The 18480-nt window shown below is 28.8% G+C and overlaps 1 protein-coding gene across 4 annotated transcripts in view; it reads left to right on the forward strand.

Annotated features, from left to right (window-relative positions):
• Positions 1-18480, forward strand: part of LOC127175708 (spectrin beta chain, non-erythrocytic 1) — a 70810-nt gene that overhangs the window by 31584 nt on the left and 20746 nt on the right. For all 4 annotated transcript variants that reach the window (XM_051126956.1, XM_051126957.1, XM_051126959.1 and 1 more), the window contains exons 12-22: positions 4804-4919; positions 5004-5085; positions 7554-7703; positions 8711-8860; positions 10095-10351; positions 10429-10549; positions 12611-12805; positions 12922-13074; positions 14844-15061; positions 16658-16841; positions 16937-17092. In XM_051126956.1, coding sequence (XP_050982913.1) covers positions 4804-4919; positions 5004-5085; positions 7554-7703; positions 8711-8860; positions 10095-10351; positions 10429-10549; positions 12611-12805; positions 12922-13074; positions 14844-15061; positions 16658-16841; positions 16937-17092 — 1782 coding nt within the window. The remainder of the gene's footprint in view (positions 1-4803; positions 4920-5003; positions 5086-7553; positions 7704-8710; positions 8861-10094; positions 10352-10428; positions 10550-12610; positions 12806-12921; positions 13075-14843; positions 15062-16657; positions 16842-16936; positions 17093-18480) is intronic.

Below are 18480 nucleotides of genomic sequence, written 5' to 3' on the forward strand. Positions count from 1 at the left end.
TCACATAGAAAACAGTTATTTAAAAGTGTAATAATATTTCACAATTTGACTGTTTTTGCTGTATTTTTAATCAAAAAAATGCCGCCTTGGTGAGCATAAGAAGTATTTTTGGATTTCTGGACATGCTTTCTCAGTATTTTATAGTACGTAAACCAGTGCTGCCAAAAGTCAAGAGTAATTTCCAGTAAAACATGGACCGCCTCGTTTTTTTTTTTTTTTACTAGTTTTAATTGTTAGATCCCAACATAAGTTTTGCATCAGATGGTTTTCTGGCTTGGTTTTGATTGGCACAATGCTGGCGATGTTCTGGGCTGAAGCAGGTTTGTAACAATGGCCGCTTGTGTCAGTGCTGGTAGCAGAGGTTACCTGGGTGTATCGTGTATGAGAGTCGTGCTCATTATGCTTTATGGAGACTTTTACTGGGAGACACGAATCCCCAGGACTAACACGGTGCCAGACGGCACCGCCGGTCCAAACGGCTCGGCGTCGTCCAGCTCCAGGTCTCTTCAGACCGTTGTTTTGCCATGACTGCGGTTGATTGAAAGAGAAAATGTCTGTAGAAAGAGACAGTTTGTTCTAACATTTATTTGTTCGTCTCTTAATCATCATTGTATTTTGACATATTAGAGTTAAATGTTTTCACAGAGGGAATTTTGGGTATCTCATTTTTGTCAATCCATAATTCAGAAAATACTTAGAACAGACAGAAAGCAATGTATTTTCACAATTTGGGGGGGAATAAAATGTTGTATACAATCAAGCAAGTTAGATATGAACAAATCCCTCTGTAAAAACCTTCAGGTTTGGTTTTGGAAATGGCCGATATTGATAAGTTTGAGTTTGATTTTAAAATTTTTTTTTTTTTTTTTTTTAAGAAGTCTCTTCGGCACATCAAGGCTGCATTTATTTGATCAAAAATACAGAAAAAAGCTGTAATATTGTGAAATATTATTGGAATTTAAAATAATATTTTTCTATTTTAAAATACTTTAAAATGTAATTTATTTCTGTGATGCAAAGCTGATTTTTCAGCATCATTACTCCAGTCCTCAGTGTCACATGATGCTTCAGAAATCATTTTAATAATATGCCGATTTATTATTAATGTTGGAAACACTTTTCAAATAAAAAGTTTAAAAGAACAGCATTTATTTAAAATAGAAATTGTTTGTAACAATATACACTACCGTTAAAAACCTTGTGGTCAGTAATTTTTTTTCCTTTTTGTTTTTTTTTTTTTTTAAAGAAATTAATATTTTTATTCAGCAAGGATGTGTTTAACTGATATAAAGTGACAGTAAAGACTTATATTGTTAGAAAATATTTATTTATTTATTTTGAATAAATGCTGTTCTTTTGAACTTTTTATTCATTAAAAAAATCCTGAAAAAATATCACAGGTTCCAAAAAATATGAAGCATCACAACTGTTTCCAATGTTATTAATTAATCAGCATATTATAATAATTTCTGAAGGATCATGCAACACTGAAGACTGGAGTAATGATGTTGAAAATTCAGCTTTGCATCACAGGAATAAATGACATTTTAAAATATTTTCACATGGAAAACTGTTATTTTAAAATGAAATAATATTTCACAATATTACAGTTTTTTTCTGAATTTTTGATCAGATAAATACAGTCTTAATGAGCATAACAAAAAATACAACAAACAAACAAAAAATCTTCCTAAACTTTTAAATGGCAGTGTATATCTAGAATTTACATTTAAACAGAACAGTTTATTGAAACTTTAGATAAAATGCATCAAAAATACTACAAAAAACTAACCATTATTTCATGTTAGTCTTTACAGGGTTAAAAGAGAAGTCCACTTCCAGAACAACATTTTATAAATAATTTACTCACCCCCTTCATGTTTTTCTGTCTTCAGTCATTAAGAAATTTATGGCTTTTGAGGAAAGCATTTCAGGATTTTTCTGCATATAATGGACTTCGATTGTGCCCTGAATTTGAACTTCCAAAATGTAGTTTAAATGCAGCTTCAAAGGCTCTAAACGATCCCAGCTGAGGAAGAAGGGTCTTATCTAGCGAAACGATCGTTGTTTTCGAAAAATAAAAATTTGCATACTTTTTAAGCACAAAAGCTTGTGTAGCACAGGCTTTGAGATGCGCGTCCACGGGTCGTTCTTGAACGATTCGTTCATTTTGAACAAATCTTTAATGTGACTCGGGAAGAACGAGTCGTCTCAGGGAGTGATTCGTTCAGTCGCGCATGCGCAACATCCTGTTAGGATCTGTACTGGAATTAGTTCACCTGTTTCGAGTCTTCGGGTTTTTTGAGTCGTTCGTTCATCTTATGGGGCTGTCAAGGGGGTGAGTAAATTATTTGTGAATTGTTGTTCTGGAAGTGGACTTCCCCTTTAAGTTAGTCTCTCAATCTGGTGTTTAACTGGCCGAATAAAGTGCCCAAAACTCAGCCAACTTACCTGGATTAGATTCGTTTCAGTTCAGTCACATCTAAACCTGTGCGCTTTTACACATTGAGGCACCACATCCCTCCATTAGTGAGTGTGTGTGTGTGTGTTTGTGTGTATAACCAGACTTCTTGTTTAGTGACGTGAGGTAAACATGACGGAGAGGCCTGTATTTCTACCTAATGGCTCCCAGATGCAGCCGCCACACGCTTTGTATGTGCATCAAGAGCATTTGGCTGACATCACTCCACAACTTTACACTAAAAGACACAGAGAGCTGATGAAATACGGCGCTAATTGACATCAGCGCTGGGAACGAGCCGAGGAAGCCTTTCGGTGATATAATTCACTGTCCCTTAGTTTTCATCATGCTCTGGAGTTTATATAAAAGCCTGGATTGATCTGAAGCAGGCGTGTGGAGAAGAGACGCCGGAGCGTGTAATTACACCACGCTTGTTTTTCAAACGCTTCACGCTCGTGAATAGCCCGATAACGTGCCGTTGTGCGATTAAACTTGAGGCTTCCACTCTCTGAGTGACGTGTTTATAAATGCTATTAGGCCTTGTAAATTTGCTGCGCTCTCCAAATGGCACTTTCTCAGGCGACTGTTTCTTTCTCTCAGGCATCATGCATTTCTGTCTCCCAAACTCTGACTCATTCATCCTGAGCTCATAATCAGAGAATGCCCAGCTCAGATTCATATGCCGCCATAAAGCAGAAATGAGGCGATGGGGTGCCGGGCATGAAAACCGGTTTTGTCTGTGTGAAACAGAGCACTGTGGACGTTTTGCATGATTTTACAGTTGTTATTTTCAACCTCAGTTGGTTCTCATATATGTATTCTAACAGATTATTAGTTGCCAAGTTCTAATTGTGGAAATGCACTGGTTTTAAATTAAATGATTACAGAATTTTTTGTTCTATGTGAAGTTTTGCTTTAAAGTGTTACAATAGTGTTCAAAAATATTTTGTGGAAACTGTAATACATTTTTTTTTGTAGAATTGTACTTTAATATTAATTAGAAATCACATCTATAAAGATATTAATATTTTAAAATGTAATTTGCAATAATTTTATTATAATTTTATATTTAATATAATATTTATATTTTTAATTTAACTTGCATTAATTGTATTTTTATAAATTGTTTATATTAACTTATGTAATTAATTTAAAATAGCGATATTATAAAATTTATATTATACTGAAAAATCTTATAAAATAAATAGTCAGTAATAATTTAATATTAATTAGAAATCAGATCTAAAATAATAATAATATTTTTTAATTTAATTTGCTTTAATTCTATTATAAGTTTTTTATTTGCTATAATATTTATATTTTAAATTTGTAAAAATTGTTTTTATATAAAATGTTTATATTAACTACTATATAATTACTTCAAATTAGCAATATTATAAATTTATATACTGAACACTCTTATAAAAATGAATATCAGTAATAATTATTTGATATTAATAATTAATAATAGTCATTACTGACAATTACTGTCATTAAAATTATGCTTATTATTAATCATATTAATTAGAAAGTATTATATTTGTGTAAATTGTATTTATATAAATTATGTTTATATTTTTTGCAGATAAAGTTGAAAATAACATTTTAAATATCACTAACTTTTTAGACATTTAATGCATCCTTGTTGAATGAAAGTAATAATTGCCTTAAAACAAATATTTGTAATAAATATAAATTATATTTTGCATAATATAATAAAAAATAATATGGAAGCCTAGAATAAATGTTGAACTTATGAATAAATGTATTAAATAACTTATCAATAAAAATTAATAGTTATTATTCTTAATAATAATAATAATAATATGAAAGTCTGGAAGAAATGTTAGAATTTATTTAATAACCTAGCATTGATAAAAAATAGTTATTCTAATAACATTTGTTGGTAATTTTCCCAATCCTTGTGCGTGCTGTCTATTGCTACGATTATTAGACTATCATGTTTTTCATGGCTGATGTAATGTGCATGAATAAGCATTGACCTTCTACTCGAGACATGATTATACAGAATAATTATTTTCCCATGTTGGCTTCCTCGTGTGACGCCAGAGCCTGTTTAACATCTCTGCCTACTGTAACTTTCCCGAAAAAGGTGACTGCCCTTATTTCTGGGATTACATCCACACTGTCCGCACCTCCAACCGCACGCTGTGATATTCAGCCCCGGTTTAGCAGCCAAACACGCAGTTCAGGGCAGCGCGTGACGCATCAATATCACGAAGGACCACCGTGTTTTAAACAAGCGCACAAGGGTCCATTGTAAGCGTTTGAACACATCAGTGTCTGCTGGATGAACACGCACCTTGTGTTTTCTTCCGCAGGCCGGGAGAGACGCCGAGCGCCACGGGAAGCCCTCAGACAGCCGGGATGCAGGAGAGATCGCAGTGCGAGCCTGTGCCAGCGATATCGCCCTCAAACTACACACCGCCACTGAAAGGTGACATTTGCACTTCGGGAAAATTTTGCACGCATGCAAATTAAAGATGCATGCTAAATAGAGGTGCTGTGTTCGACTTTACAGCGGGAACACGGCGAGGCCCGAGTCCAGCGGCCACACACCGCTCCACACGCAGCTCCAGAAGTTCACCGTTTCTGCAGACAAGGTGCCTATTTATTACTTCACCATTACACAAGGCTTACACAATCGCTTATGCTGTGAAAAGACCCACTGCGTCCAGGCGGACAGAACAGGGATACTCTTCCCTGTTTTACTGTGGTTCGGCTGAGTTTGGATTCCTCCAGAATAAATGGCTTTTGGCTCATTGCTTTAGGATCAGCTAGTTTATGTGACTTCCAGGAATTGTTCTGTTTTGAAAATGCAGTCGGCGACTTCTGAACCCAATCTGGGCCAAGCAGCCAGCGGTTCAGAGGTCAGCCAGGTCTAAATAAGGATTTCTTGTCTCTTTTTGTTAGAAATATGTCTTCCTGTTTTTTTTTTCATGCTATGTGATGACTCTGTTTGAAAACCTAGTGAGCTACAGATCGAGAAAACAAGTAGGCAGAATAAGGCATAGACAAAAGATAGTCTTCTTTATGGTAGACAAGAATGAAATGGAAAAGCAGATTTTTAAAATAAGAAAAATTGTAATTAATGTATAATTATATATATATATATATATATATTTATTTATTTATTTTTTATTTTTTATTATTTTTTTTAAGTCTCATTAATGATTAATATTATGTAAGTGTGTATAATTTAAAATAAAAATAAATAGTTCATAAATCTAAATATAATTATGAAATTTTATGAATAATTATACTTTGTTTAATATGAATTTAAAATCTGACTTAAAACAATATTAATGTTATTGTAACAAAAAATTATCTTGCATTAATTATATGTATATAAATTGTTTATTTTAGATACATCTAATTTTTTTTAAAATAGCAATATTGTAAAATTTGTATTATACTGATAAATATGTATAAAAATAAACAGCATTATCACATTGAATAATCAATAATATTAGTCTTAACCATAATGAAAATACTATTATTAAAATTATATTTAATGTAATATTATTTATATTAATTAGAAATTAATTAATTAAGAAATATAAATTATATTTGCATCAGTTTAATTTATAAACATTACAGGTATATTAACTAATATATGCATTTATATATAATCTAATTACATTTAAAATAGTAATATTATCAAATGTATATTACAGTGATGAATTTAAATATATATATATATTTTTTTTTAAAAGGTATTAATCATATTAAAAATTACAATTATCCAAATTATATTTAGTTTAATATTATTGTGATAGTAATTATAAATCAGACCTTTAAAATAATATTTATTTTATAGCATAGTATAGTATTATTTAAGAAATATAAATTATATTTGCATTAATTTTATTTATAGAAATTACAAGTATATTAACTTATATTATTTTAATAATATAATGATGATTATTAATTATTAATCAGAATGAAAATTGCTGTTATTAAAATTCTATTTAGTTTAATATTATTAATATTAAATGGAAATCAGACTTAAAATATGTCAATTGTTTAATTAAATATAAATTACATATGCATCAATTTCATTTATAGAAATTATAGGTATATTGATATATGCATTTATATATAATTTAATCATGATTTAAAATAGCAATATTATCAAATGCATATACTGATAATTTTTCAGATTTTCAGATAATACTGATTATTAATAGTCATTAATCATAATGAAAATTACTGTTATTACAATTATATTAAGTTTAATATTATTATTTTTATTATTAATTAGGAATCGCTTAAAATATGACAGTTAATTAATTAAATATTACATATGCTTCAATTTTATTTAGAGAAATTACAAGTATGTTAACTAAAATATTATTTTATATGTAATTTATTTATGAAATAGCAATATTATCAAATGCATATATACTGATAATTTTTTTAATGAATATCATCAAATATAATAATGATTATTAATAGTCATTAATCATAATAAAAATGACTGTTATTAAATTATATTATTATATTTAGTTCAATATTAATATTAATTAGGAATCAGACTTAAAATATGACAATTATTTAATTAAATAAATTATTTTATTTATAGAAATTATTGATTAATATATGCATTTATATATAATTTAATATTCATTTCTAATAGCAATATTATCAAATGTGTGTTATGCTGATAAATATTATTCAAATTAATGTCAAATTTAATAATAATTATTAGTCGTTAGTTTAGTATTATGAAACTGTAGTGTAATATTTAATATTGTAGCTTTAAATTATTATTATTATTATTAATTATACTAAAACTAATACATTTAGTTTTGTAAAATAATAAATATTACTAGAATTCAAGTGAAAATGTAGGTTTTTTTCTTATCTCACATTTGTGTGTGCTGTGTATTGATTATTAGAGTGTTGTGTTGTTAGCTGAGCAACATGTTGATGGCAAACTATAGTAATGAGTCAAAGTTGCATTTCTTGTGCGGTTTGTGTAGTAGACTGCTGTCTGTGTAGGGAGTAGGAAGTCTCTAGATGTTTAGAACAGAGCATCATGGTCCTATTCTCTTTGTATTCTCCACAGACTCTCTCCTGGCTCAAAGACAGCGTTGCGATGGCCACTCAGATCTGCAGCTTGGCCGGCCCGAACGGTTTTGAAGCAGCCAAGAGGCGTCAGGCCTCATTGGAACAGGATATCCTGTCCAACAGAGCCAGGATAGAGCTGGTCAAGAAGGTGAGCGCCACTGTCAGAGTGTGTTACGCTGGGATGTTTGCTGGCTAACTTTTGTCTATTGCTAGTGCAGTTTCTAATTAAATTAAACATGACTTAAGTTGTTACTGTGTAAAAAAGAAATTATGCTTAGAAGAGCTACTTATTCCAACAAGAAGAAATGCGGTGCAGTGGTTCCTTACTGCATGTCACATTTTATTGCATAAATGTGAATAAATCCTTTTTTATTTTTTTTATTTTTAACTTTAAATCATAATTAAATTGAAGCAATGAAAATGTAAATATTAAGATTTTTCTTTCCACTTATCAATGAAATATTGTGTAAATACGATACATTATAGCAAATTAATTCTTTTGGATGATTAATTCTAGTGAGCTGATTCAAAATAGTGTAACACAGATTAATTTGATATGTTTTTGAATTATATATATTGAATAATATAAAATAGTGTGTTTTGTAGTTGTATTTTGTATGAATGTATGTCTTTAGGATTGCTGTAGCCTTAATTGAAAAGTGTTTTGTATATATTAAATCTGATAAAATTACTATAATTATCCAATTTTGTAGTAATTAATAATGCTCATTAATAATACAAAAAATAACTATTATTAAAATTAGACTTTATTTAATATTGATAAGAAATCAGACGTAATACTATTTTTTTTTATTTAATTGGCATATATATATATATATAAAATCTTTTTTAAATGGCAATACTATAAATTTTATTACACTGATAAATATTATAACAAATTATATAATTATCAGATTTAGGAAAAAAAAAAAAATTAGTCCTTAACCATAATTAAAAATACTGTTATTTAAATTTAGTAAACAGACTTTTAAATATATATATATATATATTATGTATTTATTTATTTATTATATATTTTTATTTATTTATTTATTTTTATTATTTTTTTTTTTTTTTTTTTTGGTAATATAAATTATGTTTGCGTAAATTATTTAAAATGTAAAAATGTAATTCAGACCTCTTGTTTGCCTCCAGGAGGGTTATAGTCTGGTGAGGGCTCAGCATCCGGGCAGCACCAAGATCCAGGAGTTTCTGAGTCAGCTGGAGGTTCTGTGGGACGAGCTGAAGAGAAGACATGAGAGGAACGGCCTGGTCCTGAAGGTCTCAGAGGAGCTCAACTGCAAGGTACATCTTGTGTTTGTCTGAGTGCTTGGAATGGCATACTGTCTTCTGGTGTTTAAAGAAAGTAGTACATGATATATCTGCAATTTATTTTACTTGATATGCAGTAAATGCCAAGATAACCTGCTGCTTTTGCCAAAATGAGTGGAGTACTGTTTCCCATAATGCAATGCATGCAACATTGAGAATCCATTTCCAGTGAACAGGAAGTTTTATTTGATTGCAGTGACAAAATTTAAATACAAAAATACAAAACTGGAACAATGCAAAAACAGTTTAGAAGATAAATTAAACTTGCAATATGCATTTTGCATACTGTTTCACATAAATAGTAGACACTGTATTTTGAATGAAGAATTTAAAAAAGCCTTTTGTAATATTTATTTATATATATGTATTTTAATTTGTGTTGATTACTTTATATACAATATAAATACAAAAACAATTATTTTGTCATTTTTATTTACTTTTTCAGTTAATGTTTTAATATTTACTTTATTACAGTTCTGAAAATATAATGGAAAATACAGAGAAATTAAATAAAATGTATTGATGCCATACAGTAATTTTTAAGAGAAAATATGCTTAATTATCTTGAAAATAGTAAGTGAAATACGTAATAGGGCCAAAATCAAATAAATTATTTAATTAAAAATTACAGTGAATTAAATATTAAATTATATCAAATTATTTGTTAGGAGATATTTGTATGATTTTTGTTTCACTTTACAATAAGGTGTAATTTGTTAACATTAGTTAATGTATTAACTAACATGAATGAACAATACATTCGTTACTATTTATTTTTAATGCTATTTATTTACGCTGTTAATCTTTGTTAATGTTAGTTAATAAATAGTCATTCATTGTTTGTTCATGTTAGTTGACAGTGCATTAACTAATGTTAACTAACACGGCGGTTAACTTATGATTTTAATGCATTAGTGCAAGAGTTGTTCCTTCTTAGTTCATACTAACTAATGTAGTTAACTAATGAACCTTATTGTAAAGTGTTACCATTTTTATGCAATGCAAAATAACCATATTTTTACCAAATGCATGCATTACGTTGTGCAGTGTAGAATCATAATGCACCATTGATTTAAAAAGTAACAAATGCATTTGTGATTTGTGGATTGCATTAAATATTTACAATATAAACTACAACCAGGCAGACCACAGCAGCTACTGTATGTGTTTGATTGATGGTTGTTCGTTGTTTGACTGTGATTGACAGGTGGTTCGGATGCTGCAGTCTCTGGCCAGTCTGGAGGCGTGGTTAGAGGCGGTGGAGCTGTCAATCAGGCAGGCGTCTCTGGCCGGAGACCCCGAGTCCGTGAGCGTGGCGGAGCAAGAGAGCTGCCAGTTGGAGCGGGAGCTGGAGGCCAGACGTCTGGAGCTGCAGACCCTCAGACAGGAAGTAGATCGTCTGAGCAGTCAAAGACATCTTCACACTCAGCTGCTTCCTGCACGCCTGATGGACGTGGAGAAGAAGTATGTGTCACCGGTTCAATGCAAATAGACGTGCACTCTGCGGTGTTCAGATGTATGAGTGTCAGTGTTTCTTTCAGGTTCAGCAGTGTGCAGATGGCGCTGACCCAGCAGAGCTCAGAGCTGAAGGACACGCGGATGCTCACCGAGTTCCTGGAGAAGGTGGAACTTGAGGAAAGTCACTACGGCACCCTGGGACAGGTTAGCTGCGGGTTGCGTTTTTATGGTTCATTTGCGTTCATGCATTTGGCAAGTGCATTTATCCAAAGTGGTTTACATTACGTTGAATGTTTACATTTTATCAGTTTATGCATTCGCTGGGAATCGAACCCATAATTTTGGAAATGCATTTGAACTACAGGAATGCACAAATAATTTCTGGTATTGATAACAGCAGCATGCTAGTACATCAAGGTATTGGAAATAAAGTGTGCCATAAAAGATTGTGTTGTTTAGTGATACTTTTAATTACCCTAGTGAAAAATAAATATGCTAAAAAGTATTAAAAATACACTTAATTTATGCTAAATATACTACAAATACAGTAAAAATACTCTGTAGTTGTACTTTTAGTATACTAAACTGGTATATTTAAAGTCTGCTAGATTTAAACAATTAATTTTGTACTTAATGCACTTTAATTTGTACTGAAGTAGTGTTGAAGTCCAACTAAAGATATATTTAAGTATATTTGATAGTGTTAAAGTGGAAATATCGCAAGTATACTTTTTAAAGTTTAATTAAATATTATTATTATTATTATTATTATTTTAATGTAAGTAAGTCTCAAGCGATATGTCAGTAAATATGTTCATCGACTTGAACTATAAATGCATTTTAAACCTGTTACTTTTTTACTAGGGTATTATCATAGCATCCTCTCTGGTTCCATTCATTTAAGTTGTCATAATAATTTCTGTTGGATTATTATTATTATTATTATTATTATTATTATTATTATTATTATTATTATTATTATTATTATTATTACCACTGTTATTACTAATACTAAAGTTAAAAATAATATCAATGCATATTATTATTATTATTACTATTATTATTATTATCACTATTATGTTTAATAATATCAATAAATATTATTGTTATTATCATAACTTATTATTATTATTATAAAATAAGACTTAATATTAAAATTAATAAATAAATTAATTTGATTTGCATTAATCAAATCAATTAATATAATATTATTTCATTTAATTTAATCTAATTAAATTAATATAATATTATTAAATGTATATTTATAAGCTAAACTATTGTTTATATGATACTATTAATATTTATATATAAAACATATATCATTAATTTAATAATATAATCAGTGATCATTAATAATAATAATAAATAATATCAATAATAAAAAATATAATTATTATCACCGTTCTAATTAATAATAATATTAATAAATATAAATAAATACTACTAATACTTTTATTATTATTATTATTATTATTATTATTGAGACTTAATATAAATATTATTTAATAAATATGAATTTGATTTGAAATAATCATATATAAATGTTATTTATATTAATTATTGTAATATTGTTTCATTTAATTATAATATAATTTATTTAATATAATATTATTAAATGTATGTTTATGAGCTAAACTATTATCTATATATAAAACATATATCATTAATTTAATAATATAATCAGTGATCATTAATAATAATAATAAATGTCAATAATAAAAATTATTATTATTATCACCGTTACTATTAATAATAATATCAATAAATGTCAATAATAATAATAATAATAATTATTATTATTATTAGTGAGACTTAATATAAATATAATTTCATAAATATTAATTTGATTTTCATTAATCATATATTTAAATGGTATTTATATTAATTATTATAATATAATTTCATTTAATTATAATATTATTTTATTAATATAATATTATAAAATGTATATTTATTTGCTAAACTATTATGAGCTAAAATTATGTTTATGTGATACTATTAATGTCACAGAACCGTGCTTCACTGACAAGATGCACGCATGAATATCGCAGCTTTTTAATATCAGTTGCGATATTGTTGCGATTTATCGTGACGCCCTAATTTCTACCCAGTTTTACAGTTTTTCAACTCATAGCCAGAACAATTCAGATTGCATCAATATTGCATGTTCAACCAGTCAGAATCAAGTATTCCAGAGTGCTCAATAATGGTTTGGTCTTTTGGTGGTTTAGTCTTTTGATTTGTTATTGTACTGTGTTTCTCCAGCCGCTGTGCGGTGAGCTTGACTCTGGACCGTCTCTTCTGGGCCTGCCGGTGAGCGGACATGATGAGCCCCTGATGGAAGCCATTAGAAACCCTGTGAAGGAGCTCAGAGAAGCTGTGGAGATGCTGAATGACACGGCGCGGGAGAGAGGCCGCTCGCAGTCACTTGACCAGAGCATCCAGGAGCTGCTCACCAGGGTGTGTGGAGTCAGAAATTACATTACATTAACTTTAGTTTGTGTCGAGGCAGACCTGGCAAGAAAGATTTGACATGTAAGTGTTTACTGTTCTCTGTCCTGTTCATCTACTCCCAGCATGCCATGGTGTCAGCGCGCGTGGAGCAGTGTCTGCAGCGCTGTGCCGAACTCGCCGTAGACGTGCTGGAGATGGAGAGTGAGATGGCTGTGAGATGTGAGCCCGATCGCTGCGGACTGGATGACCTGCAGGAGTACCAGGATCAGATGGAGGTACGGGTGCCTTGACTGTTACTGCAGGACTGCCAGAGAAAAATGAGTTTAGGGTGAATTTCATAAAATCTGGCTCATACTTTAGCTTAGGACAATTTTGTAGTGCTAACATGTTTTTTATGAGTTAAGTAAAAAATCCCCTGTAATTTGAATTTTTTTATTACTTACTTATAATTATAATTTATTATTTTTAAACTTGTAATATTATTGTTGTTGTGATTGGTGTAATGTGATTATTTTTTTTATTTGACAATTAATTAAAAAAGTAATTAAAAACCAATAGTAAAAATGTATTTCATTTTCATATTTTTATTATTATTGTTGTTGTTGTTGTTGTTGTTATTTTTGACAATTATATATGATTACAATTAGTTATAATTAATATTATTGTTATTAATTATTAATATAATTAATATTACTCTAATTATTTATTATTATTATTATTATTATTATTAATAATATTATTATTCACATAATAATCACTAATTATAATAATAATAATTATTATTATTATTATTATTGTTATTGTTATTATTTTAAACATAATTATTAATTCTTATTTTTATTACTTAACTGTCATAAAAATAATCACTTATTTTTATAATCAATTATTTTTGACAGTTAAGTAATAAAAAGATTAATAATTATTTTTTAAATAATGAAAAATAACATAATAATAATAGTAATTAATAATAATAATCATAATACAATTATTATTACTATTATTAATTAAATAATATTATGTTTAAAATAACAATTATTCATTCTTATTTTTTGTTACTTAACTGTCATAAAAATAATCACATAATAATAATAATTACTGTATTTTGTATAATTGTATATTGTATGTATATTGTATTATTATTATTATTATTATTATTATTTGTATTATTATTTTATTTTATGTTTTATTCCAAAAAAAATGTGTATGGTCCTAAAGCTGATTTTATTCATGCAGATTTTTGTTGTGAAATGTTACATTGACATGCTTTCATGCGATTTGTGAAGTTGTTTATTTTTTTAAAGTAAATCCAGACATCGACCAAGTGTTTTCGCAACACAATAGCACGTCCGAAGCAATTTAGCAGCGAAAGCTCTGAGAACAGGAAGCATCATGTTTGCCGGGACTCGCTGACCTCCCGGTGCTGATCTAATGGAAATGTCTTTCTCCCACCTCTTATGAAGAATTTGTTTTAGCACATTGTTTCTAAAATCTGTTTCCTGTTGTGGTTGAAGCTGGACATCCACTGAGGCTCAGCCAGACCCTTGTTTTGCTCAATAGATGTTAATGAAGTGAGCCCACACATGCCTTTATTATCCACACAGGACTCCATTGTGTATGTGTCGGGTTGATTCATTTGTGACCGCAGCATTGTGCGGCTGCGTTGCGATGCCGTAATACCTCGATGGCGTGCAAAAAGCAAACACATTGTCTGGAAACCCCAAAGCGCAAGAAATGACCTAATGCCCCATACTAAAATAGTTTGACGCTCATGCACAAAGCATCTGACAATCTCTGTTTCGCAGCCGCAGATCTGAAACACTGAGCGGCTTGATTCTTATTAGCGCTTTTAATTAGCTTCAGAAACTCTGTCAGCGATGCCAGCAATGCATATGTGAAGCATATGCCTCCTCTAACAGATTTAGAGCGCTGGAAGTGTGAAGCCGTAAGAGTTTGCATAATTTGCAAAGGGTTTGTACTGCCAAAATAGCGCTTGTAGGATGGATGCAATTGTGAACTTAAACCTAGACGTCTTCTCTTCCTCTAGGCTGAATACGGGGTCTTGAAGGAGGAGGTGGAGGCCATGGCGAGTCTGGCGAGACGTTTGTCAGACGTGTGTCCGGAGAGGATGAACGCTGTAGGGACTGAGATTCAGAACAGCCTGAACGCCTGGGACGAGCTTGGAAAAAGTGTGGTTGAAAACAAGAAGCGACTCCTGCAGTTTGGACACCTGCGGCATTTCTTTAGGAACTACCTGGCGATGATGTAAGTCAGTGATAAAACGATTAAAAAATACTGTTTAATTTCACTTTTTGATTATTGTATTAGTACTAAATACTAAAAAATACAAATTAATAAATAATGTAAAAATGAAAAAAATAATAGTAGAAATATTACTTTTTAAATTTTCTTTGTAAAAAATGTGTCCAAACATTTCACATATACAATTTTTTTAGAATAAAAATCAAATTCAATGTTTTGTTTAAAAATACTATACGTAATACAAATTAATTATTTTATAATTAAAATTAAAGTAATTAAATAAAATGATAAATAATAATAATAATATAAAAATAAAAATAATAGAATGATTAATAATAATAATAATAAGAAGAATATAGTAATTTTTACATAATAATTTTTAAAATTTTCCTCCAAAATTTGTATTACTGTAATGTGTCCAAACATTTCACTTATACATTTTTTAAAATAAAAAATTCAATTCAATCTGTTTAAAATACTATATATAAAAAAAATTAGTAATTCATAGAATGATAAATAATAATAATAAAAATAATAATATTAAAAAATAAAAATAATAGAATGATAAATAAATTGTGTGTGTATGTATATATATATATATATATAGTCATTTTTACAAAGTAATTTAGAAAATAAAATTCCTCCAAAATTTGTATTACTGTAATGTTAAGACTTTTCACTTATACAATTTTTTAAAATAAAACATTCAATGTTTTTTTTTTATTTTATATATAATACTAATTAATAAATAGTTAAATAATAGAATAAAACAAATAAAAATAAATAAAATTATAAAATAATAATAATATAAAAAATAAAAATAATAGAATGATAAATTTGATGGATTTTAAAAAATAAAATGCAAAAATGACCCTAAATAAAAAAAAAAAGTAAAATTACAATAAATAAAATAATTAAAATTAAAGTAAAAAAAAATGAAATAATGTCCAGACATTTCAATTATATTTTTTTAAATAAAACAATTAATTTCATTTAATTCTATGTATATATTACTTTATATCTCTATATATATCATTACAGTCATTGATTTTTGTTACCTTTTATTAGTTTCTAATAATTTTGTAATAATTATATTATAATAAAAAAATATTTTTATTTAAAATACTATAGTGTAGTAATGAGAATTTAATAGCAATTGAACATTTACACTAAAACTAAAATGCAAACGTTACACTAAAATATTGCTAAAAAAAATGTTTTGGTTTGGTAGTAAAAAAAAATCCCCTAAACTACATAAAAACATTTAACTTTCTGGACCCATTACAGTAATGCAGATTTGAAGGAAACTTGCTTAATTGTCATTAAAATAATGGCATAATGCAAAAAATCACAACGGCCCTTCTTTCTTCTGATTTTGGGATGAAATGTGACCTGGACGTGTTTTGATGTGATTCACCAGGAATGTTCTATGAATATAATTTGCACATCTAATGTTAGATTTATTGATGGGAGACGTCTGTTCACATTGTGTTCTCTTCATGCGTTTGGAGAAGCGTCTGGTAAGCATCATCTTGAGCTGTGTGTGTTGGCCTGAAGCTCTCGTCATCACCCCTCTGCCGTTCATCTTCTCTCCCACAGCTCTTGGACAGAAGACACCCGCTCCTGCATTTTCTCAGAAAGCGCTCTGCGCCAAAGCCGAGAGAACCAGGAGCCCCTGGTGGAGGTTCTGGATCGGCAGATAGAGCAGAAGTTCGAGGAGTTTGATCTGCTCGCCGTGGCTGGAAAAAAACTCTTCGACTATGAGCATCACCTTAACAAAATGGTAAAGAATCACAAGTGAAGTTTCAGTAATATCTGCTTCATTTGTTTCTGGGATGACAGAACGTTAAAATAGTTTGTTTATTGTGTTTTGTGCAGATCAGAGAGAGGATGGAGGAGCTGAGGAGCATGCTGGGATGGATCCTGGTCCACTGGAGGGCTCAGAAAGATCAGTTGTTGAGCAGACAAAAAGCTGAAGAAGCTCAGACAGACGCTATTTACTCCGAGGCCACGGTCTGCAGCCCGCAAACACAGGTACAACACATTCATTTGTGAATTTCCCCTCTGGGGATAAATGACACTTATCAGTCAGTCAATTAATTAGTCATTCATGATGCAGATATTAAAAACTGATTTATTTGAGCAATTCTCTTTATCACTAGATTGTTGTACATACATGACAATTGTAAAGAAACATGTTAAGATTGCATTTCACAACATAAATAAAATCTCAGATACTACAAACAGTCTTTATAGTTTAATTAATAAAGTTTTCCATTACAGAAATGGAAATTTAAAGATAGGAAATGTGCTATCAGACAATCTATATCATACAGTAAAATATGTTGTAAAACAATAATTTTTCAATTTACTTTAGCATATATGAAATGCAGAAAAAACTACTAAATGTACAAATACTTCACTATTTTATTAATGTATATATAAATACTAAATGTATCAAATGATGTTAAATGTAGAGATACTTATTTTATTAATACAGAATTTTTTTGCATTAAAGTGTCACAATGTAAACAATGTAAATGGTTCAAAAATGAAGTGTTTTCGTCTTTATGCAAAATATAATTTCTTATTACTTTCTTTTGTTTAAAAAATGTGACCAGGAAACTCTTGACAGGTTCAAAATAAATAAATAAATAAATAAATTATATATATATATATATATATATATATATATATATAAGAATATATTAAAAATATATACTATGTATTAAAAGTATGTATAATATAGAGTTAATATAGAATATATTAATATATAATATAATTATAATATTTTTTGCATTAAAGTGTCACAATGCAAACAGTCTAAATGGTTCAAAAATGAAGTGTTTTCATCTTCATGCAAAATATAATTTCTTATTACTTTCTTTTGTGAATGTGACAATGTGACAAGGAAACTCTTGACAGGTTCAAAATAAATAAATAATATATATATAAAAAAGAATATATTAAAAATATATATTATGTATTAAAAGTATATTTAATATAGAATTAATATATATATAATATAGAATTAATATAGAATTTTTTCATTAAAGCGTCACAATGCAGACAAATGACAAAGACAAAAGAAAAATGAAGTGTTTTTGTCTTTATGCAAAATATAATTTTTTATACTTATTAATTTCTTTATACTTTCTTGTTTTTAAATGTGACCAGGAAATTCTTGACAGGTTCAATCAAAATAAATAAATACATAATTAAATTAAAATATAGAGAGAGAGAGAACATTTTTTTGCATTAAAGTTTCTCAATGCAAACAATCTAAATTGTTAAAAAATGCAAAAGTGCAAAATATAATTTCTTATAACTTTCCTTTTGTAAAATATATATAAATATAAATATATATATATATATATATATATATATATATCTGTAATGCAATGAAATACTGTAATGCAATG

Source organism: Labeo rohita, chromosome 13 (assembly GCF_022985175.1).
Source record: "Labeo rohita strain BAU-BD-2019 chromosome 13, IGBB_LRoh.1.0, whole genome shotgun sequence".
NCBI lineage: Eukaryota > Metazoa > Chordata > Actinopteri > Cypriniformes > Cyprinidae > Labeo > Labeo rohita.